General features: G+C 39.9%; 1 protein-coding gene across 1 annotated transcript in view; it reads left to right on the forward strand.

The window, feature by feature from the left end:
• SCFD2 (sec1 family domain containing 2) overlaps positions 1-24,202 on the forward strand; it is a 192,054-nt gene that overhangs the window by 24,616 nt on the left and 143,236 nt on the right. Inside the window, exon 3 of the mRNA XM_062607120.1 lies at positions 10,118-10,245. Within this exon, the coding sequence (XP_062463104.1) occupies positions 10,118-10,245 (128 nt within the window). The remainder of the gene's footprint in view (positions 1-10,117; positions 10,246-24,202) is intronic.

A 24,202-nucleotide genomic window follows, 5' to 3' on the forward strand; every position in this document is an offset into this window, starting at 1 on the left:
GCGTTATCTGTGAAGGAGGGAAAAGGAATTCAGCCCCAAGCAAAGAGCTATAGGTAAACAGCAGTTGTGGGGCAGTTTGGGGTTGCCGTGTTGGATTTGTTTATAAGAACCTTCTGAATTGTTTGTTTTTAAGTTCTCCCATGCTCTACTGATAACAGGGAGCATATTTCTTCCTGGTTTAGAGTATAGTGGTCATGGTTTTATTGGAACGCAATAGTTTATATAAAACATAGTGGTTTTGAAACTTAAAATTATGTTGGTTTAAAAGCTGTTTTGGGATAATTTTGTCACAGTTCTTGTCTGTCTGAAACGAGCTTGTGATTTTGTGTATTCTCACTATTTTTTTTAGACTTTTGCTTATATGTCCATGAAAAACTTTTACCATACTTCATATGCTTCATTGTAAGATGAACCAAGACTTCCCCTCACATGATGCTCAGTAACAAATTCAAAGAATGCTTTCCTATTCCTGTTGGTCTTAGTCATTGGTCCTATCTGTTGAATAATTTTTTTCTCTCCTAATGGTAACTGACAGCCTGTTTTATCACCCTGCATATGAAAATGATTGCAAAATTTAATTTGATCAGGTATACAGCATTGCTCTGAAGCATTGATACCTGTAGGTATGCCTTTATGAAGCTAAATATATATAGCTTGGATATAATAACTTGCATATAATAACTGTTCCCTCTGTTATTGCTGTGTTTTAACCAAGTTTCTCCTGATGCATACCCTTTGCTTGTGAGCTGGACCTTTCAAAGAGCAGCCACTGTGTTCTGCCTGTTTGGTTTATGGCTATGTTGAGTCAGCTGTATGTGAAACCGGTAATGAAGGAAAACTTGGGCTCTGTCCTGTGGAGCTGCCTGGCAGTTCCTGCTGGCTGCTAAGGACTAGGCAAAACAAGTTCTCTGCTTCCCAGTTTGGCTTGCAAAGTGATCCTGCATGATAAATCAGTATTACTGGTGCAGGAGAATCCATGCTAAGGTGAAAATGGGAGAGGAGGCAAAATATTACGGAATTTTTTCCATAATCATGACGCATGATGTCTTTTTATGAACAGGTCTATTATATTAGTCCAATTAATAATATACATTTGCAGTATTTATACCTGTATATTGAGCAATATACAGTGGACTGACCAATAAACTCCTGATAAAAATGTGATACTCCTAACATTGATTACTTACAAATATTTCATGAAGTCCAGAGAAGAATCTATTGTAAAACTTTGCGGCTGATCATCAGCTGCTGTTTTTGCTCATATGCTTTAGCTTTGCTGGCTGCAAGCTGGTTTGCAACACATTGAATATTACCTCAGATCTGATTTTAAAATGCTTGACAGCTTCTGCTTTATCTGTCTGCTGTTTAAGTGTTTTAAAATAAATTGGTGGCAAAAAGCTGTTAAGAATCTAGTCTAGTTTTAATGATTTTATTTTCTGTATCTTTAGAATGAGATTTTTCCAATTAAAATTTGTGCTGCTTGTGTCTTGCAGAGAATCAATTTAATTGTATAATTTGATAATAAAATTTGCAAACATCTAATGCAAACATCTAATAAATGAGTTTGTCATGTAAGACTTTATTCCAATATAGGAGTATTTTAAACAGTACGAAGCATTTATATACTAGAAAATACTCCTAGTTTGGAAGTAGTAAATAGCAAAGTTATCACATAGACTCTAGAAATAGCCTCTGGTTTTCTTTTGGGGAAATTTCAGTAGTTTACAGAACTAACAATGTAGAAAATTCTCTGATGTGACCCTCCCTGTTGCAGGACTTGATTTATTTTTTGCTCAAGTATCTCATGAAGTACTGAAATATCTTATGAACATTTCAGTCACTTACTTGACGGATTAATTCCTCATAGTTTCTTCCATCAGTTCTTGTAATGTGATTATTGCTTTAAAATTGCTGTTTGCAGTGTAAAAAAAAAAAAATGCAAATCTCAAAACTCTGTGCCTTGTTGAATCAGAAAAGTTGGTGTTTTAACAGCACTCCCCATGAGCTTAGTGAATCGTTTTATCAATCAAATGATGCTAGTATAGTTAATTAATTAACTTGATCTTGATGTGACACAGCCTTCCTGGAGTATACACAGAAAGGAGGGAGAGGAAAGAAGGGTCTGTATAAACACCACATGCAAAGGCTGAAGCTATCAGCCTGCCATTAGCCCTTTATCTAAGAGGCTCTTGGCATATAAATCAAACAATAACCTCTGTGTTTTGACTTTGTGCCAAAGTACACAGCCAAAGTTGAGTCTAGAGCAGATTACACCCGCTGAGTGGCTTGAGGGCTTGCAGTGAAACTGGGAAATAACCGTTAAATTGTTCAGGAACACATTTATGTTCTTTAATGTGGGTCTCAGACTTTTTTGGGGGTTCTTTGTTTTTTTAAAAAGTACCATTTACATGTTCTAATATTAACATCCCCTCCATGTGTTGGGGTTTTAACACACATCTAAGTGAGGATGTGACAATAAGATGAACTGCTGTAGTATTTTTACTCATCTAAGGTGAGGATGGTATATCCGATTCTCCTGCAGTTTTCTGGATCTACAGTGCCAAGGTGACATCAGCTTTCTGTTTACCCTTTTTTTTTTTTTTTCCCCTAAGGTTAGGATGGGCAGGAAAGTAGTTCAGGTATCTGCTATGAGGCACATTTAATTAGGCTGAGCAGATTTGCCCACCACATAAAATGTCCAACAGCAGAATTACAGTCTGCTGCTAAGAGACATTTTAAAACTTCAAAAGGTTATCATTTTACTTTTAGAAATAAGAAGTGTTAGTCCCATCTGGGGATGTGCAATTTACATTTATCTGAAAACAAGCATTTTGGGGTTTTGGTGTGGGTTTTTTTTCCTTTGAAGAAGTATTGGTGCATCTTCAGTTGAACATACGTTGGCTGGCCCATCAAGTGCATGTGCTGGGGAAGTGCACAAATATGCAGCAATATTGGAGACTGAAGTCCTGGAAATACTGATAGCTGTTTCTGTATAGAAGATTTTGATAAATTGGAGCCATTTGGTTCCTCTCTGAAGACTGAAATGAAGAACAGCTCTTTTCTCTAAGGCCAGCTGTGTCCAGGCAGTGCAGCAGTGCAGAGGTCAGCTCTTCTTATCCATACAGCATTCTCCACAGCATCCCTGCAGCAAAAAGCAGAGGCTGTGCAGGGGAGCTGTTGCTTCTACCCAGTGGGGGTGTTGTGCATGGAGTGGGGTGCAGTCAGAGTCTTGGCTGTCGCTGTTCCCCCCCCCCCGGGTTATCCAGCTGGCACGTGTCCCCAGGAGTGTGCAGTATAGCTGGCGTAGCTTTGGTGCAGCCTCCACTGTCTCCGAAACAGCAGGGCAATTGGTGCAGGGGAAAGGACGTCTCTTGATACGTGCCCCTTGCTCCAGGCTTGTAGCCAAATTGTTGTGTCTTATCGCAGGCTTGTGCTTCTCTTTGGTTTATCACTATTCCAATGACATATTGCCAGCAATGGATTTGTCCTTCGTAGTAATGTTCTTCTAAGAATCCTAGTGTTGTTTTTTAAGTGCTGTGCACTTAGTGTGGATGTTGAGTTGTCTTTAAACAAATGTGTGTTATTGCAAAGGATATGTTGGCAGCACACTTACTTATTTTTAGCAGTTGCTCAGTTTTGGGCAGCTTTGTGGTATTAATAAACTGTAATTTAATCTTTACTGAATTTTTCCCCTCCTCCCTCCCTCTTGTGAAAATATACAGGCACAGTTTAGCTGTAAAGCTGTATAGACATAGGGTGAAAGTTTTGCTGATATATGTCTTATGTTGGGACTATCACAGTTTTCCTTCTTTTTTTTTTTTTTAACTCTATAACACTACTACTTTATTATGCTGAAATGCTGTCATTTCAGCTGGTTAATTTTTGAAGCCCACTCGCTGTTGTTTTCTGTCACTTATTCAGAGCTTATGTCAGTGAGTTGCTCTTTGAAATCCCATGTCCTTTGCCAGATGTAGGAATAACCACATTTGCTTACTTTGCCTTCCTTAACATGTTGCTTGTATGATGTCCTCCACCTGGTTATTTGCTGTTTCTGATCTAGGATGTGCTTTCACCTGACCCCAAGCAGTTTAAAAGCAAAACGCAACTGTACAAAGTCATCTTTTTCTTTCTTGATTAGAGCTATAGAAGGTCTAGGGAAAGAATCTGAGTGTAGATACTGACTTTCCAATTTGGCCTTTGAAAAATAATGGGAGAGACTCTCTTTTTCAGTAAGCCTGGGGACACAGCAAGGGTTGCATGTAACTGAAAGAAAAAGCAGTCTGGGCAAAAATCCAGTAACAGAGAATGTACATGTCAATTCTATCCTCCTTGACTGGAAATTAGATCACATTAAAATAATTTACTTGCCAGAGACTACAGATGTGGCTGATTTTGTGGCATAATTTTGGTAATTATGCTATATTGCTTGGACAAGCGTGTTTGACTTATTTTCATTTGCTTAATTATACATGCTGATTGAAGAAATACATTGCCAAACTAATATTATAAATATGAAGGACGTTAAGAACGGCTGGTTGGTAGATCTGAAAATGTAATTGTAAATGGGGAAGGAACATTTAGTTGTTGAGTAGATGTATTTTCTAGTATGGGCTTATTGCTTCTTGAACTTTTGCTCTTGCATTAGTGACTTGGAAGACCAGATTTTAGTAATTTAACAGTACTAGACAAGATCTGGAGCAATAAGGGAAGCAAATATCTTTCTGTACTGGTGGTGTGAAGCAAGAGATGTATCATTTTAGCCAAGTCTAAAATTGTGATGTTGTAAATTGGTCCCCCACCCCCCCCCCCCCCCACCCCCCCCAAGGGGTAATAAGTGTCTCCAGGTTTCTGTGTTTGCGTTTAGGTTTGCATCTACTCTGAGAGTTTGTTCTTGTTGATGCAAGATTAGGCATTTGATTATCAACCTGTAGATGTCTATATCAAGCAAATGAGTTTAAGGGTCTGAGCTGTGTTTAAGAATTGCCAACTTTTTTCCTGCCTGACTCAATGCATAGTCCCACACGGAGCATGTTTCCATAGCTGAAAGGGGTGCCATGGGAGTTAGAGCAAGCTCCCCCACAGTGAGTGTTGCTGAAGCTAGCACACCACCAAAAGAGCTGCTTACCAGACTGCACCCTTATTTCTGCTTAAGGCTTTGGGTTTTTTGCCCTGGCATCTTGCTACCAGTGAACATTAGATTTCATTGAGCAGTCTTTCCTTTGGGCATTGTAAATTTGGGAAGCCAGCTCGTTAGCCACTTCACAGCTAGCTTGTTCTAGTCTTGATTTTTATTTTCCGCTCTTCTGTCTTTAATTAAAACAAGCCTTTGGACGCTGCAAATCAGAGCTGCCTTGAACTGCCTACAGCTGTCTTTGGTCAGCACAGAGCATCCCACTCTTTCTGACCTGCTTCTCATCAGCATCTCTTTCCTGGCACTTTTGCCATCCGATGTCTCATTTTAGGATTTATATGGATTATAGGCCTGATGATTTGGTCATTTTCCCCTATGTCTTCATGATTCAGCTTTGAAAACTGGAATGCAAATACCAGAAGTAGGGAAGCTGCATCTTTTAAGTGTCTAAATTTTCTCCTCTTCTTGTATGAACTCTTCATTGTTATTTTAAAGTCCAAAGTATATGCAGTTGAATTCTAACTGGTTTTGGAACAAAGAATGGCTCATTTATAAAAAACATGTAACATTTATGTGTGAAGGAAAGGGAAAAAATTTGCAATTATCAGATGTCTGTCAAAAACCGTGCCTTATGTATATCAAATAGCTGTATCTAACAGGGCTTTTCAAAGCTTTATCTCTGGACATAACATAATGTTTTTGTTTAATAAACTTCTAATTTGTCTACCAGATAACTGTTACGCTTGTTTTTATTCTGTTTCTGAGATGGATGGTTGATTCAAAGTGTTCTTTTCTCTTTGTCAGGCTTGCTGTGCCCTGCAAAACATTTTGCAATAGATATGCAGAGACATGTGCACTGTAATATTTACCTATTGTTGTGACATTTGTTTTGAAGGGTGTTTTAAAGCTCCTGATTTTATTGTAGTGTAACTGTAAAGAATTATTTTTTTTTCTTGCAGAATAACATGATTCCAGCAATATCTTTAAAGGTCATGTAATGCATAATTTAATTTTTTTAAATGTCCTTAGATTCATAGAACTACTTTCAGAGTGCAGTGGTTCACTAGATAATGTGTAAAATCAATAAACAATCCTTGGGAAGTCAAGGAATGCAAGAAGAAGGAGAAATGTGAATTGGGGTACAGGATCCCATACGAATCACTGATTACAGCACCAGCGTCATTGGATTAGGGCATTTAGACCAAAGCAGAGGAACTGCAGATGGGAAAAAGAGGAGGGGAAAGGCACCATGACAAGAGCTGGAAGGCAGTCACAGACAAATGTCTCACCAAAAGGGGAAGATAAGATAATTTTTTTTTCCAAGCGTTAGGAATCTCTGAAAGGAAAATACTGTGGTAACTTCTCAGGTCAGGCAAGAGGTAGCACCAGAGCCCTGTACTGTGTCCCACTGACTTATTTCCAGCAGCCATTCCTGACTTGTCATTGATGAAGTTAAAGAATGGGCAGTTGTTCAAAGCAAAAGCCGTTCTCTGCAAGTGTAATAGAGAGGGAGTGGGAAAAGTGTTTTCAGCAGAAAACATACAAGTACTTTTGTTGCTTTTCCCCTATTATATAAAAAAAGAGCTGAGCATAGGAAATGTTGCTTTCTGTGGGTTGACCTAGTCAGTTGGCTGTGTATGTGAGCTATTAGTATATATTGAACTCATCCTGTTTAGATATTGCTCTATGTACATTACCTAAAGCACCGACTATTCTGCAAAGCAATGGGAAGAAAAAAATGTCTTCAGAAACTCGGTGGGTTACAGAGATCCAAGCATACAGGAGTGTGGTTGACCCCCATCTACTTTTAGGCTGTACCACAGTTGGTTTGCTTCTTACTATTTTTGGTGTGTTAAAGTAGTGCTCTGGGGTAGTGCAAATTTAGGTCCTTGAGATTAAAGAAAACCTACTGTGGCAAAAGGAGGAAAAAAGAGTTTACAAGCCAAAAAAACAAACCTCCCCCCTGCCATGTTTTTGAGTTTATTTTTTCTTCCATTAGTGTGACTTATTCTTACTTTTCTGTTTGGTTTTTTAATTAGTCTTATTTTTGATGGTTTTGGTTTAAACGAGTAGCAAGTAAAGAGGGGGCTGAAACAGGGACTTGCAGTAGTGATTATACAAATACAGTGTATGTTGCTTTCAAAGACTTTGCAGCCTAAATTGACGGAGGTGGTCAACACATGGTGTGGAAAGGGAGAGCAGCAAGCAAGGACAACAGTTAGAAAAATGGTGCAACCTTATCGTGTACATTCTGACTTTTACTGAGGTCTGTAGATGCTTTTGGGATGAATTTTCCATGCTTTGCTATTTGCTAAATATCTTTATGAAGTATAGGAGTAACAAAGGTGAGACTACACAAACCTGTGCAAGATTTGGGAGATTTATTTTAGCTTCCTTATGTTGTTTGTTTTTCACTGCTTTACAGTGTTAGCTCTTGGTGCCTGTGTTTATGTGAGACTCTCTGCTTGAATTTAGTGATGGAAGAACACAGGGAAAATGAAGAACAGCTTAAAATCTTAGAAACAGGCATTTTTCTTTGAAATAGAAGTAAAAAAGTCTTTTTAAAACCAGCTTCCTGCCAGTTTAGGCTTGATTGCTGATCTGTATAGATTTGTATTTGAAACTGCATGTTCAGGAAGGGATTAGTCAGCAGGCAGAGCAGTGGCATCTTGCAATCCACACCTTGGGCATGATTGTAAATGTCATTGAGACATTCCCTGTGAATGTGGTGTGAGCAGGATCAATAGGCTGCATTTAAAAGTGATGCCGGGTGGGTAGGATGGAATCATAATAATTGAGTAGATAGCCTGTAAAAATAGCTTACCCAGGGTTCCATTCCTTAAGGAGGATTATGTTGAACCATCTAGTTACTTTGGAAATCTCTTTCTTATTTCTTGCATTATTGCACAATATAAATAGGTGTGCTTTTTCTTGTGAGGGATCCCCTTGGAGCTGCTGCGTGTGAACAGCTCACAGCACCAGTGCTCAGATCACTCTTTGTGATGGTGTAGAGGGAGCTGCTGTAGATGCCCTGTCTGCTTAGGGATGCTCTGCCTTCTGCCTCTGTCACTGATTGAGTTGCATTATGTAAAAGAGAAATGGAAAGATTGTGTCAGGTCATCTGATTGTTTCCTCTCCTAACGCATGGCAATAGGATGAAATTTGCTCTTCCTATTTGTCTGTGGTTAGTTCAGAAGAAGAGTAATTCAGCCTTCTTCCCACAGTCCTTCCACCCACACAAGCCTTGACACACAGGATGTGGTTCCTGGGATGACAGCAGTGGAGCTTGTCCATCCTCTTACCTGGTTTGGGAGATAGCACAGATTGCTAAATACAGCCCTCCTGTTGCAGTAGAGCATAAGCACAGCTGCTCTGTAACAGGTATCAAATGTATTGTTGGGCTTTTTTATTTTCTGTGAAACAAAGCTTGTTTTGGCATGTTTATAAGCATGTTGTAAATGACATAAAAATGTATTTAGGAGTTAACTGTCCCCTGAGGAAAAAACAAAGGGAAGGTTTTTCTTTAAGAAAGGAAAAGTAAAGGAAAAAAAAAATCAGCCAAACCCAAAGCCCAACACAATTAATCCCAATGTGTGGCTTTAGCCCCAGGCGAGAATTTTTCTCCCTTCCCCACTTCTACCCCACTTTTCTCAAACACAGAATGCATTGTCAGCAGCAACAAATGCAGTGTCCTGGAGGAGAGAGAAGACTGGCGGGGAGCTGACTGCAGATGAGCCACACAAATTCCTGATTTAAGCTTAGCAACAGCAACAATAAAAACAGAATCTGTAAATACGGAAACTATAAGGACAGTTATATTCTGCAGTGGATTATTCTTTTCATATAAGGAGAATCCTTGAAGCCCAAAGTGATGGTAGTTCATCAAATCATATCAACAGCCTTCGGCGTTGGAATCACAGCCACAAAATGGTTTGGGTTGGGAGGGATGTTAAAGATCATCTAGTTTCGAGCCCCCTTCACCACCCTGCCATGGGCAGGGACACCTTCCACTAGACCAGGTTGCTCAAAGTCGCATTCAACCTGGCCTTGATGCACTGTCCCTCAAAGTGTTGCACAACTTCTCTGGGCAACCTGTTCAGTGTCTCACCACCCTCACAGTATCTAATCTGAACCTACCCTCTGCCAGTTTAAAGCCATTCCCTTGTCCTATCTGTATCTGCGCTTATAAAAAATTGCTCTCTGGCTTTGTTGTAAGCCCCCTTTAGGTACTGCTCTAAGGTCTCCCCAGAGCCTTCTCTTCTCCAGGCTGAACAGCCCCAACTCTCTCAGCCTGTCTTCATAGAAGAGATGCTGCAGCCTCTGATCATCCTCATGGCTCTCCTCTGGACTCACTCCAACAGCTCCATGTTCCTTTTGTTTTAGTGCCCTCAGAGCTGGATGAAGTCCTCCAGGTGGGGTCTCAAGAGAAAGGAGCAGAGGGGGAAAATCACTTCCCTCAGTGTGCTGACCACACTCCTTTTGATGCAGCCCAGCATACGGTTGTCTCTTTGGGCAGCAAACACACATTGCTAGGTCATGTTGAGCTTCTCCTTAACCAACACCCCCAAGTCTGTATCCTATGGGCCACTCTCAACTGGATAGTAGTATTAGCTTTGGGATTTAAATTTTCATGGGGAAGTTATAGCCCATCCTTTCCATAGCTTTTGGTAACAGAAGAAGTTTGGACTGTTTCAGATATTCCAGTGTTTGAACAGTAGTGGTTACTTTCAGGCTGATACCCTGCTTTATTATATATCAATTATAATGCTTTCTAATTGGTAGCAAAAAATCCTAGATTTTATTCTTTGAAACTGTAGCAAGTATTTCGCTAAGAAAAGCAAGCTTTTATATTACTATTTTTGCTTGTATCCTGCCCACCTCAGAGGAGTTACTAAGTAGGAGCACTCATCTTAAAATATAAATGTTGTCTTAAGCTTACTCCATTATTCAAGCAATGTTTAGTGTAACCCTGTCATTTTCTTATAGTGATCCAGCTGCTAAAGCTCTCTGGGAGTCCTTCATGAATCTCAAACAAAAGGAAGCTGTGATGGAGGCTAGGAGACACCTTGTGGAGGCTGCGAGCAGAGAAAATTTACCTATTAAAATGAGCATCGGTGAGTAGTGTGACATATCCTTCCCTGCAAAGCGGCAGTGTGAAAGATTATGCCAGCAACTTTTCTTGCACTTCACCCTCTTGGGGAAAACTCACCCCATCCTTGGGTCATCCCCATCTTTGTCAACAGATTTCAGGTGAGCATCCTGGCTGTTATAGGGTCTTTCTGGTATGTAAGTGAGAGGCAGTTATTTTATTTTAAATACCACAACCTTAAACAGATTGAAATCAGTGGTGAAGCAATGGAGTTCTATGAAGGAGGGATTTAAAGGTATGCAAATGGTAACCAGTGGTGCTTATCTTTATTGCAAGCACAAGAGTCTGGGTATTCTTGAAACGTCAGCAGGATTTTTGTCCTGAAAGCAGGCATTGTAAATGGCAGCTGATCTGATGGAAGTTGTGCAGATCTGGCATATGATTACATTATACAGGTAGTGGTTACATTACACAGGTTGTGAGGTTTATGTGAAGTAAGGCTGCCTGGCTCAAGAGAGTTTAAGCCAAAAACCACGTCTGGGCACTCTTTAAACCTGAATTCTTAAGCGTATCAGAGATACAGATTATGGCCTAATGACTTTCAATAGTTTTTTTTGCAGAGCCTCATTCCCACTGTATACCATACATAGTGAAATGTAGGAATTGGTATCTTAGGCTTATAAAAACTAGTATTGCTCTATGCTGTAATAATTTTTTGCATTTTATGCACTCTAAGATTATTTTATGCCGAACTTTTCATTAGGAAAAGTCCTCATGGGATAAAAGTAATACGCTTTTATCTGGAACTCCAGAGTAAACTGCCAAGATATTGTAGAAAAATTAGATGTTCAGCCAACTCATGAGCTCTTAACTAGAATGTTTCCTGTATTGTATGGTCTTTACAAATAGCTAGAGCATGCATTTAGTAGATTATTAATCAGAAATACTAGATTACTGCAACAGTAATGCTGTAAAATGCTTTAAAGAAGTGGAAAAGGAGCAGCTGTGAGAAGGTTATTACAAATTTGTCTGAAGGAGGTATCTTTTAACAGGATAATAAAATCTTGTTTAAGCTTTCACTGGTATTGTGTGTGAGTATTCAGCATAATAACATAAAGAAGCCCCCAGTTTTTCTAGTACATATGCCTCAAAAATGACTTTTTATTTTGATTAATCAAATGATTTTGAAATTTAGCTTTGTTCTGTCTACAACCTTTGCTGCTTTGTGTGAATGATTAGATCAGCCACCCTTCTGTGTCCTCTACTGATGGTATCCAGTGAAGGCTGCAATAAACTGATGCTTACTGATGTCAGCCTAAATGTCTGACAAACATGCGCCCAATATAGTGCTACGTAGAAACATTTAAGAGCCGATGGTAAAACAGATTTCTGACTTCTTTTTCTGTTGGAGTGTAGCTGTAATTTGCTGATGTTTATGGAACTTGGTTATTTATTTTGTGAATTGTGTATTTATCTTGCACGTGAATCATACTCAGTTGTTAACTTTGTATTTGAACTTCAAAGGGTGAAACAAAATTCAAAGCAGTCTTATAAATGATAAACAGAGAAAAATTAGAATCAAGGAAAGGAGGGCACTACAGTCACCAAAATAAAAACTTCTTACTGAGCATAAATGCAGAAAACCTGAAGCCCACACCCAGGTGTCGCATTGTCCAATGACACGTGTTTCTTAATGACTTTCTAGAACAGATCTGCATCTTCACAGCATTCATACCTTGTTCATCCTGCTATAGAACATCTTAGCTCTCTGTAGGGAAGCTGGAAATTGTGCTGCTTATCAATTGCTGCTTTTGCTGGGAAGGAAAAATTCTAGTAGCCTGTTCTGGTCCTGATTACTGTGTTTAGCTGAAAGGCTCCTTCCACCGTAGCTGTGATATGAGGCAACACTGGCTGGAGAGAAGGGAAATGCTTTTGTTCTGCTCTGTGCTTAGGTTTGAGTGTATCAGAAGACCTTGGCTGATTGCACACTGGTTTTCCCAACACCTAGGGTATTTTCTGAGTTTTTTATGGCCCTAATATTAAATGTCAGAGAGTTTTTCTAGCATGAAAGTTGCCTCTTACTCTCTTTACTAAGACCAGCTGTGTCAGATGGTAAGAGTATTTTCCTTGCTACTACTTTTTTGCCTTTTTCCTCCTGGAAATAAAGAGTGAATTACATTTGAAAGCAAAGCTTTGAATTCCATTTGGTGTAGCTGAGCCCTCCTGCAGTGGCCACCTGGTGAAAAACTGCATCATGTGTGACACTGGCAGCATGGGACCCCTGTGCAGCAATAAGAAACTTGATCCCATCCTGTTTCTGTATTTCTGGTGCAAGGAAAATAAATTCTGGTATTTTCTGGGCTGTGAAAGGCTGCTCATTACTCTGAGGTGTGCGTGTGCTTGCCCACATTTTCCCTGCAAGCCATGTGCCTGACACGCAGCTTTACTCTTTCTCTGCCTGGCTGTGTGGCAGAAACTCTGACAGTTATGGGAGGCCCCACAGATCAAGCTTTTGCTTTCTGATGTCTTCTGAATGTGTCCTCATCATCCTGAGAGGGAAGGAGAGTAAGAGAACTGTAGAAGAGGACACATGTCTTCTCCCCAAACACCCCCAAATGTCTGCAGGCCACTGGGAGCTCCGTGTTCTGCTGAAATCGGCAGGAGAGGAGACAGGAAAGGAGTTCTGAGGAAGGAGGAGAAAGGGAAATGAAGGAAATCAGCAGTTCTGGACACACTTTCTAAGATGAGTAGATTGGAATGCTGCTTTCAGGTGTTTTTGATTTGCATATCCATTTTGTTAGTTGTATCAAGGAAAGTGCTAGGGATATCTGAAAGTCCAGTTGACTGGTTCAGAAGGGACGAGGGTAGAAAGAAGGTGGTTGAAGATAAGCTGGCAACACTTGGCTGGAAGTTTTGGTGAATCAATTCTTGGACCAAGCCCAGTTTCAAATTTAAGATCATCTCTATCGCATTTGTAAATACAGCAGGATGCCCTCCTTTTTCTGTCACTATCTCCTACTTAGGTTTTCAGGTGGGCCATTAAGTGGTCTTGTGCCATCTTCAAGGAAGATTTGACTTTTTTACTTCTCCTTCTTCCATTTATGTCCTCGGAAAGTGTGTATTTTATCTGTCATTTCTTTTTGTGAGCAAAACAGTGTTGTTGTTACAAACTTCAGTGAGTCACACAGGCTACTAAGCTGTCCAGAGGTGTCCATTGCTAGTATTCTAAAATCCTGTTTCTTTTTTAAATAAGAATTGCAAGTCTTGGGAAACCACATCACAGAAGGACACAAAGCGCCAAATGACAGTCCATAAAACCGACTAGAACACAAAACTACAGAGCTACTTTGCCCTTTCCTTACAGAACAAAACCTGAGCTATTTAGCAGTGTAGCATATTTGATTTTCTGAGGTCAGTCCTGCAGAAGGCAGGCAGAGCACTGTGCAGAATTCCAGCCAGCATAAAGGCTTTATGCATGCTACATCCGGTTTGCTTACTGTTTAATCTGTTCCATCCATAAATACATAACTGAGTATATGGGTTTTGAAGATGTAATTTCCTGTGGAGTTTAGTAATGCTGCCAGTATTGACTTTTGGGTAGTATTTGTTTGGTATTTCTTACTGTGAATGTGCTGATATTGAGCCCCTTCTTTACAGGATGATATAAACGCACTGAAACCATGTCAGTAACATAGTAGTTACTGCTAAGTTTTGCCTTAACCCTTTCAGCTAGATACATTTCCCAAAAGAGTGTGTTTTTGCATGTAAACAGGTGGAGCTGTCTTTTGCTAGATGTCCATTTAAATAAAGAGGAATTAAAATACTCCATATCTATATACCCACACACTTTATAAAATCAACAAACAAACAGCAAACAACACTTTTAAAAACTACGTTAGCACCATTTTGTCTCTGAGGCAGTTTTCTTTCTGTTTTGTATATCCAAGTGAATGGTGATAAATATGTGGGGAAGATAAATATTTGCCAAGTTCTGGTCAGCTATGCCTTTGTGTAAGTGTAAATGTATAGGTGTAAATTATTTTGGCATAATAAAAATCCTGGCATTTAAATAAATGTATTTTATTTAAAGAATTATGTCTCCTTCTGAAAAGCTCTTTGGAAGGCAGTTTAGGAGATCAGTGGAATAGCTTTTTGGTGAGATTTATAGCATTGTGCTAAATTAAAGTGAGATTCTACTGCTCAGCTCTTAAAGTGAATGACTGTAAGGAGTTCCGCTCTGAGGCAGCAGCCTGACTTACACTGGAAAGGTTGCTGTTTTTTCCATTCCTCTACTTCCTGTTCCGTTCTTCATAGGTCTGATGCATATCTTAATCATCTTCTCAACATGGCAGCCCATGAATCTCCTGTGGAAAGCTTTGCTATTAGCATAGTATTTGGCAGTGGTAAAAACTTTGCTACAAATGTTCTTTTGTGGCTTTAGAATCACCCTTGCTCTTCTGTTTCAAAAGAGTATGGTAAACCTTGATAGAGTCTGAATTCTTTTATTGTGTCATTTTACTGGCATGGAGACTGATGAAAGTCAAAACACTGGCATAATAACAGAAACAAAGTGCAATCTGCTGTTACATGAGCCCTTATTAAAAGAATTAAAGCCCTCTGGTTTCTTTATATTTGAGATGTACAAATACAGTTTTAAAAGTCAAGCTTACCATAAAATTAGCAGAACTTCAAGCTTTGTGAAGTAAAGAGGAGTACTGTAACTTTTTTAGATAGGCTGGTTTGCAAGGGTTGAATCGAACTCTAAAATTTTTTCAGGTAGAAAAGGGAAGATCCAGAAATTTTAGCTTGGAGATATTAATACCATTTTGAGTTAGAAGAATACCTTTGCAGCCCAGAAACCAAATGTATCCTGAGCTGCATCAAAAGGAGCATGACCAGCAGGTCGAAGGAGGTGGTCCTGCCCCTCTGCTCTCGTGAGACCTCACTTGGAGTACTGTGTGCACTTCTGGTGTCCTCAACATAAAAAGGACATGGAACTGTTGGAACAAGTCCAGAGAAGGGCCATGAGGATGATCAGGGGAATGGAGCACCTCCCGTATGAAGATAGGCTGAGAAAGTTGGGGCTGTTCAGCCTGGGGAAGAGAAGGCTGCGTGGAGACCTCATAGCAGCCTTACAGTATCTGAAGGGGACCTATAGGGATGCTGGAGAAGGACTCTTCATCAGAGACTGTAGTGAAAGGACAAGGGGTAATGGGTTAAAACTTAAACAGGGGAAGTTTAGATTGGATATAAGGAGGAAGTTCTTTACTGTGAGGGTGGTGAGGCACTGGAATGGGTTGCCCAAAGAAGTGGTAAATGCTCCATCCCTGGCAGTGTTCAAGGCCAGGTTGGACAGGGCCTTGGGCAACATGGTCTAGTGTGAGGTGTCCCAAGCTGGGCTTGGGACTATGGCCCTGTTATGCAGAGAGCAGATCATATTGTAGACTGGTTCTTGTGTTGTTTAGTGTACATTTCTCTGTTGCCTGTTTACGTGGTCTGCAAACCCTTTGAGAAAGCAGGCTGCAGAATGAGTGAGGCAGTAGCCAAAACCTCCCTCCAGGCATCCTCATGAAGCAGGAAGCTGCCTGTACCAACTCAACTGGGACAGGCCTGGCTTAGCCTGAGGAGGCCCTAATTCCTGACGGTGGGTCTCACAGCACTGCTGCAAGGGCTCGTTGGTGTTCTCGAGACATTTTCCAAGGAGATGGGACCCTGCCTGTCTCAGACTTGAGCTCTTTCCCCTGTGCAGCCTGGATCCTGAGCAGGCAGTTCCTGAGTTGTTAGTCTGTTCTTTGTCTCATCAAAAGTAACAGAAGCCCTGCAGTGTGGGACCATCTAGCCAAGTGGATTTGTTTTTTTCCAGCCTGTTGCAATACTGAGTTCCTGATTTCTCCCTGTAGTGCAACTAAAAATGTAGTCTTGACTTGAAGTAAATGTTCCCAATCTCAGTGATGGTTAATACAGCAGATGTTTTGTTGCATCACTCAACCCCAGAGGCAGGAAGGCTTTTTGCTTCTCCGAGTGCTAAATATTTTTGAGGAGTTTGAAGAGTTTCTGAATGTTTGGATACATTCCTGTTTGGGGGGCTTCTGTGTAGGCCTTTGCATTCCAAGGGGAACGTTCTTTGAGTATAGTGGGGTTAGGCTTTCCGGACAACTCTTGATGAAGATGGTCTTTCTGAACAGTCATTACCATATTGGGAACTGTAGAAAGAAATTGGTATTAGGGTGGTTTCACCTTGCAGTGTTACACCAGGATGAAGCTCAGGGTTTTGACACTGTTAGGTATGGTCAGAGTATTCAGCTAACTAAATAGATCTTTATCTGCTTATAGTCATCAGGTTTTGCCAGTTTAGGACAGAGATGTTGCTCCAAGCTTCAGACGTGCAAAGAGCATGTAGCCTACTGTTTGTCTTAAGCAGCTAAACTTTTCAAGTCATCTCTGTAGCTCATTAGATGTAACAGAAAAGATGAAGGATACTGCTACTCCTGCCAACAAAGCTCCTTGTTTTTCAGGAGATGTGACAAAATAGCTGAGATGGAGAGATGTTCAGGAGCAGACGTTTGTTTTTCATTAGTAAGTGACACTGCATTTGTGTGTAATGTTGCTTAGAAGCATCACCATCTGTGCACTAATCATTATTCTTCTCTCCAGTTGGATGCTGAATTCAGGAAAGTGCCAGTTAATTTCTTCAATGCTGATACACAGAAGAACATCCCTGAGAGCACAAAACAATTGCTCAAAAGAGAAGAAAAACATACCTTAGGATAACTAAAACTTTCTGAAGTGTGGTGTGTCCGGCTTATATTTTACAATTTATCCTCCATCCCTTCTTTTTCAGTGTAGCATGTGTAGTTGAAAGAAATATGTACGGTGGAAATGAACATGAATGGAGTGCTTACTGGGCTTGGAAATGGTTGTTAGTGTGGACGTAACTGTGGAAGAGGCTTGTTGGTAACAAAGAGGATAAGGTAGTGGCAGAAGGCTCATTTTGAGAGCACAGCTATGCATCCTTTCTTATCAAGTGTATCACAGTGTATCTGTAATACAAAATTGACTGAGAAGGCCTGGCAGGAAATTTTCCCTTTTTGAGGACTGTCTGCTGCTTAGCACAGAACAAGTGGTATCAACAAATATTGATTAATCGGAGAATAATTTGGGGTTAGAAGGGATCTCTGGAGGTATTCATCTAGTCCAACCCCTGTTCAAACCAAGGACAGCTGAAGAGTTAGATATGTTGGACCTAGTTCAGCTGAATTTTGAATATGTCCAAGGATGCAATTCCACAACCTGTCTGGGTCCCCTGCACCAGTCTAAACTGCTTCTGTGGAGGAAAATGTTTTCCTTTATGTACAGCTTGATTTTTTTTTTTCACTCACTGCAGTGTGTGACCATTGATTCTTGTCCTTTCACTGTGCATCTCTAAAGTCTGATTCAGTCTTCTCTGTAATCGCTCCTTATGTCCTTAAAGACAGTAAGTAGCTCCCTTTCCTCCTTTTACCCATCTCCTGCAGCCATTACTTTTGCATCACTTTTTCTAGATCTCTAAACTATTATACTGACCCTTCTCTAGATTCGTTCTAGTGTGTCTTGTACTGTGGAGCCCAAAACTTCATTTTCCAGATGCCGTCTCACAATTACTAGCGGGTTCTAACCGCTTCCCTCTGCCTTCTGGCTGCATTTGTGCAGATGTCACCTTGGTTTGCTCCCATTGCTGCAAGGGCATATGGCTGATTCATGTTCAACTTGGCAGACGCATTTAGTCTGGAATTTTAGAGGGATTTAGGTCACAGATCCACTATTAAGACTATTTCAAATGAAAGAAACATGGAAAAAGTTGAATTAAATGCTAAAAACAGAGGACTTTGCTGCAAAACAGCAAGTTGAAAGTGGCAAAAGGTTTGCTAGTGCCTACAGGCACTCATGAAATGTGTTCTTAGTGAGTGCTATTGTTTCTGAAGTTGAAAAGAGTTGAAACTGGAAACTGCTGTGTCCCTAATGTTGAAATATCATGCTAGCAATAATAAATTTTAATTCTTCTTGTTGGACTTTAGCTCAAACACTGGAAATGTATAAAAATGAGAGGACAACTTATGAGCAATTACTTAAGTTTACTGATGTTAACTTCATTTGTGTTATCTGGGCAAGAGCTTGAGGACTGAAAAAGAGATCCTGTGCAGGATCCAGACCCAGAATGTGATCATCTAATACAATGAGTTTAAAAGTGAAGGGACTCTTAACTTGTGGAGCAATGCAGGGTATTTCATGAGGAAGAATAAAAGTCTGAAGTGCTAAAGGCAGCACTAAGTAGTGTGTTCTTACCCAGCTCTATCAGTCTTGTAGCTGCTCAGCTGATTGAGTCAATTTTTATTTTTTAAACATCTTACCAGTTTCTTTCCTTTGTCTCTTACCTTTCCTTTCTTCCTTCCCTTAAATTGCCTTTCAGTAGATAGTGTTCTTTTATGACTTGGGGGAAACACTACTTTGCGTCTACCTGTTACTTGTGCGCTGGTGTGTCTTTAATGGCAGAGTATCAAATTGACCTTTTGAGTGCTTTTTTTCTGAAATCCATCTTACTGAGAAGAGAGAAAAAAAAGTGGTAAAACATCAGTGTCATTTACACATCCTATCTGAAAAAAGTACCTTGAAATACCAAATCTTCATCTTAATTGTAGAGATGAAAAGAATGGTAATGGTGTGGAACATGCAGCCCTGCTGGGTTCTCCCACTGCAACAACAGCTACGGCTATTGGGAATGAGTTTGAAAGTGGTCTTGCTTGATCGAAACATGCCTGATTTAGAGAAGGAGACTGAAATGGGTAATGTGAAGTGCACTCATAGCAAAATTAAATCTATTTTATTAGCTGTTTTAATTTAGATGGTTTAATCCAAAACTGAAATTACTCAGAAGTTTTGGGGGGTATCTTGTACTTCCTCTATTGCAAGAAATTTGTCTGGAGGCAAAATTTCTCCCTCAATATGTTAGGAAGGTATTGCCTGCAGGTGCCTGTAAATAGCGTTTCGCTGTTCTTATTTAGGAAATCAAGTGTTGTTCAGATTTGTTAGGGGTGGTGTGGGCTGATTTGTGGGGTTTGGGGTTGGTGTCTGGTTGGTTTTGTTTTTTTTTAGTTGTTGTTTTTTTTTTGTTATTTGTATGATGACCACTGCATTATACATGATGGGAATTTACCTTAAAAAAAAGAAGTGTAATACTGGGACTATTTACACTTAGCATAAGTTTAAAGAAAGACTTCAGTTGGTTCTGAAGCACCAAGTACTATGTATTACCCTAAACTCTGGCTGAATTTTTTAGTTTTGGTGTGGTGGTTTTCTGTTGGTTTGGTTTTGTTTTTTTTCTTGGGGTGTTTTGTTTTTTTTCTTTATTATTATTCTGTGACTTAATATTCTTGCAGAAATAGCATTTCCTAGGTTAATTTAGTTTACAGAGTTTCAGTACAGGTACTTTCGTGTCATCTGTCTCTTGTTCAGTGATTAACGTGCCGCATGCTAAATAGTCTCTTGTGTTGTAAGATGAATAATGGGTAAAACCATAATGAAACTATAAAGAATGTCATATTTGTGTCTCATACCTCACTTACTTTGTACTTCACTGCTGTAAAACGGTTAGAAAGTGAAACACAGAACCCTGTACAGTGATGTGAAACAGAGAAATATGCCGGTAGTATGTTATCTTTGATTAAACTGTAGTTGGCACATAGATGCAGGACTATTTGGCTAACCTTGCTGTCACTTTTAAGAAGGGAATGAGGTGACAATAGTCTTTCTATGTGTCCAGACTTTTGGGACAAAGTCTTTCTTTCTTTCTTTTTTCTTTTTTGCTTAATGTCAGGTTTTTTCCTAGATAGTCAACCCAAACGCTTAAATATGAACTTGTGGCCAGGTCTCTTTCCATGTCTGGTTGTGATTAGTTGAAGATAATTCTCAAAATTTTAAAAGAAAACAGAAGTGTATTGCTCTTGCAGAAGTTTTGCAAATAAATAATTTCATTATATATATTCTTTGCTAATGTAATACTACAAAACTTATATTAACTTCAGTATGAAGTCTTTTTGTCTTTATAAAAGTATTAAGGCTTTTTAAATATAGATTGTGAAAAGCCTATATTAATGTGGTCTTTCTCTAGACAATTTACATGATGTTCACAATAGTGGGGCTTAAACATTAATGCACAAATAAATATTTGTGAAGCTTTCAAATGGGCTTAATGTAAATGTACATTATTAATTTTTTATACTGCATATCTTTAAGAGGAAATGACTATGGGTTAAAAGCTTAAAAAATTAAATAGTATTTACTTGCATATATATTGGTAACTAGTATTGTTTTGAGAGGTGGTGTAAGTAACAGTACTTCTTCATTGGCTGGAGTCTGCAGTGACTCAGTGTTTCTAATGCTTCTAAACAAACAACTTTTACAAACAAACCAAATTGCCCAGGAAAGGTCAGAAGGCTTCTTCCTGGTTTTGAATACCCTTTAGTCAGTAGTAGGTGCAGGTGACTAACACTGCTATATAGAAATAAGCTGGGGGTTTATATAAATATATAAAAAAGTGAAGTATCAGAGATACTGTTTGTTAGTTTTTGACTGCTGGTGCAACTTCCTGAAAAGAAGTAATTGTGTTGCCATCTTCTGTTCTCTGCTAAAATTTTTTGGTAGGCTTACTCTTTTTTTTTTTTTTTTTTTTCTGATGCTGAGTGCTATTGCATCTTCTCAGTCTTGGAAAGAAATACTTTGAAGTTTTGAATTTGAAGGGGGTGGGGGGAGAGAGGTTGGTTGGTTTTTGTTTGTTTCCCCTTCAAAAAAAAGCCTGAACTGTACTTGTAGACTGTTCATTTGTGATGACCCAGAGACGGTTAAAAACACAGGAGCCTTAAGCCTCTTTGAACCTGGGTGAAAAATTAAACACTTACTCTTTAAGTGCAAGAAAAGGAAATTTACTGCAATTGCTGTTATATATATATCTGTGGAAGCAGTCTGGTTGGAAATAAGGTACAACTGGCTGTACATGTGCACTGTGATACCTTTGTTTCATAGGATGTACCAGCCATAATGACAATATTTTACATCAGCACGAGAATTAGTGCGTATGGGCTGGGAGATGCTAAATCTGGTGTCTACTTGGCACACAGTGGAAATGCATGGCACCTGCACTTTGCTGGGGCACTGGACAGTTGTAGGTGTTATCTCTAAGTATTATACTTTGTGTCTTAGGAGATGACAGAAAGGGTTTCAGAATTTCTTTAAGTTAAGAAAGGAGCCGTCTAGTCAAAAAAAGGGGGGATCACACTTGAAGAAAGTAGCAGAATGTGATGAATCATGGAATGGTTTGGGTTGGAAGATCATTTAGTTTCAACTCCTCTGCCATGGGCAAGGACACCTTCCACTAGATCAAGCTGCTCAAAGCCCTGCCTTGCCTGATCTTGTACACTTCCAGGGATGAGGCATCCACAACTTCCCTGGGCAACCTGTGCCACTGTCACTCTCACAGTAAAGTTCCTCATTACATCCAGTATAAATCTCCCCTCTTTAAGCTTAAGTCCATTCTACCTTGTTCTATCACTTCTTGCCCTTGTAAGAAGTCTTTCTCTAGCTTTCTTCTAGGCCCCCTTTAGATACTGGAAGCCGCTGTAAGGTCTCCCCAGAGCCTTTTCTCCAGATTGAGCAAGCCCAGCTCTCTCAGCCTGTCTTCATAGAAGAGGTGGTCCAGCCTACAGAGCATCTTCATGGCCCTTCTCTGGACTCAGTCCAACAGCTCCATGTCCCTCTTGTGTTGAGGGCCCCAGAGCTGGACACAGTACGCCAGATGGGGCCTCACGAGGGTGGAGTAGAAGTAAAGGAGCAAAATATCACATGCCAGAGGATTTAAACCAAAGATACAGTACATGCTGGTGTGCTCACAAAGTGTCTTAAGTATAAGGCTTGAGGTGGAATATGGGAATACAGTAAAACTGGGTGGCTTGCCTACTGCTTTTTTCCAAGCATAATTGTGAAAGCCTGGTCATTCAGTCTCGCAAAGGATGACTCTTTACACAAGAGACGTGGTGAATTACATATGTACATACTCGTACATCATCATGTTTTCCATCCCTATTTATTTGCTTACCACCCAAAATGATTGTTAGCGTGTTCTCAGCTGCAGAAGCCTTTCAGAAATCATCAGAGAAATAATCAGTCCTGTGAATAATGTACCAAAGAAGAACAATGACCTCCCTCTTTCTGGGATGGTGTGCCAAGAACATGATGAAGTACTCAGTGTCTGGAAACATATGTCTTAGAGTTAAATGAGGACATGCACAAGCCACCTGAAATCCTTTGGGCATGTTATTTTATGACAAACAAGTCGATTCGTTTCTGTGAGAAGTTTAAAGCATGCAGGAGATGATTCAACCAAATTTGCCAATTTCAGGTCCCTTTATAGTCACAATGAATTACTGTGTTCAGTGATTGCTAGGCTATTTTAGGGCTGGAGATCCTCTGGCTGGGATTTGGCCTAGTACTTAGTGCTTGTTAACTTAATGGTAAAGGTGAAAAGTAAGGTAGTAAAATATGACCGTTATGCATATTTAGTCAAGATTAAGAAGGAGATTTGAGGATTAAATTTGAGTATTAAATTGGGAGTTTAATATAGGTGGTGAATCCTGTGAAGCTGAATTCTGGAAGTTAAAATTTCACCTATTACTTGATCAGATCTGAAATCTGCTTTAATATTTGTGAGGGCAACAAGAGTATTGTAGACCTTGGCTAGAGATGGTTGTTACTTTTTTGTTGATACTGATTTAACAATGAAAAGGGGAAACTGAATGGTAGAGTACACAAAGAAGGAAGTAATGGGTTGGAGTGGCTGGGCATTTAAAAACAAAGCTCTGAAGGACAAAAAAGGTATCGATCCACACTGGGACATCTAAGCTACCAGTTCCATTTGTCAAAGCCTTCTGAAAATACTGGCAAACTTGAAACTGTAGGTAATTTAGGAATTGTAAATCATAACTGATGTCATGTTCAGGCATCTGCATTTAGGTGCTTAGAACTGAAAATCTGGAGGATTCTATTAGTGGTTTAGTTACACTTGCCCCACCTAATTGATGATTTGTTTTAAGGCATGTGAAAGTATAGAGAAAGAATAGTAACAGAACTGATATTTAAGCATGGTTTCCATTTTCTAATAAACCCCAGACTAATTAGGAGAGAAGGCTAAAATTGCGCTTACGTAAATATAGCTGATCTATCTAGGAACACTGTTAAAACAAGGATTTAGTGATGCCATACACATCTAGTGGTGGATAATAAACTGCTTGTAGATAACTGACTGCTGTAGCTGATGAGCCTAAAGCCAAGTTGGCTTAAAAGTACAGACTCCCATGGCAAGTGTTAGTTGAGTAGTAAGGAGTCCAGCTTTATTTGTTCTGGGTATATACCTCTATTTCAGAATTTGCTAAATGTCAGCATAGTTGTCACCATTCTCAATGGTTTCTATGTCCTTGAAAGCCACTGCTGTACACACCTTTAGAGATATGACGTGTGGCAGGCTCTGTCTCCTCAGGTAGATCTCTGAAGGTCTATCACTCTGGAGTGACTTGAGATGCACTGGAAAGCCCATGACAGGCCGGGAAGAGTGGCTGACCTCCAGTGCCTGTGTTCTGCAGCTATTGCTAAAGTGGCAGGAGGAATGGGGGTCAGTAAGGGCCAGCAAGGAGGGAAGGCTAGTCACAACTCTCCCTTGGTGGCATAGTGCTGCTGGGGACAGGCAGCATGAGGCCATCACTGCTGTGCAGTTTTGGGTGTACTTCAGCGGCTGCTCAGACCCCCGAGATGGACTTATGCTGGAAGCGCTGTGGTGAAGACTTGTCATTTATGCTCATACCTGTGACTGTGGGATTACCTTGACACTAGTGCTTCTGCAGTAGAAAACAGAGAGAAGCTTGGAAGTGGCCATCAACCCCAGAGCAGATGGGTTTGCGTTT

The sequence above is a fragment of the Pezoporus occidentalis genome, unplaced genomic scaffold, assembly GCF_034315485.1.
Source record: "Pezoporus occidentalis ecotype Australia unplaced genomic scaffold, CSIRO_AGI_Poc_V1 ctg1, whole genome shotgun sequence".
Taxonomy (NCBI): domain Eukaryota; kingdom Metazoa; phylum Chordata; class Aves; order Psittaciformes; family Psittacidae; genus Pezoporus; species Pezoporus occidentalis.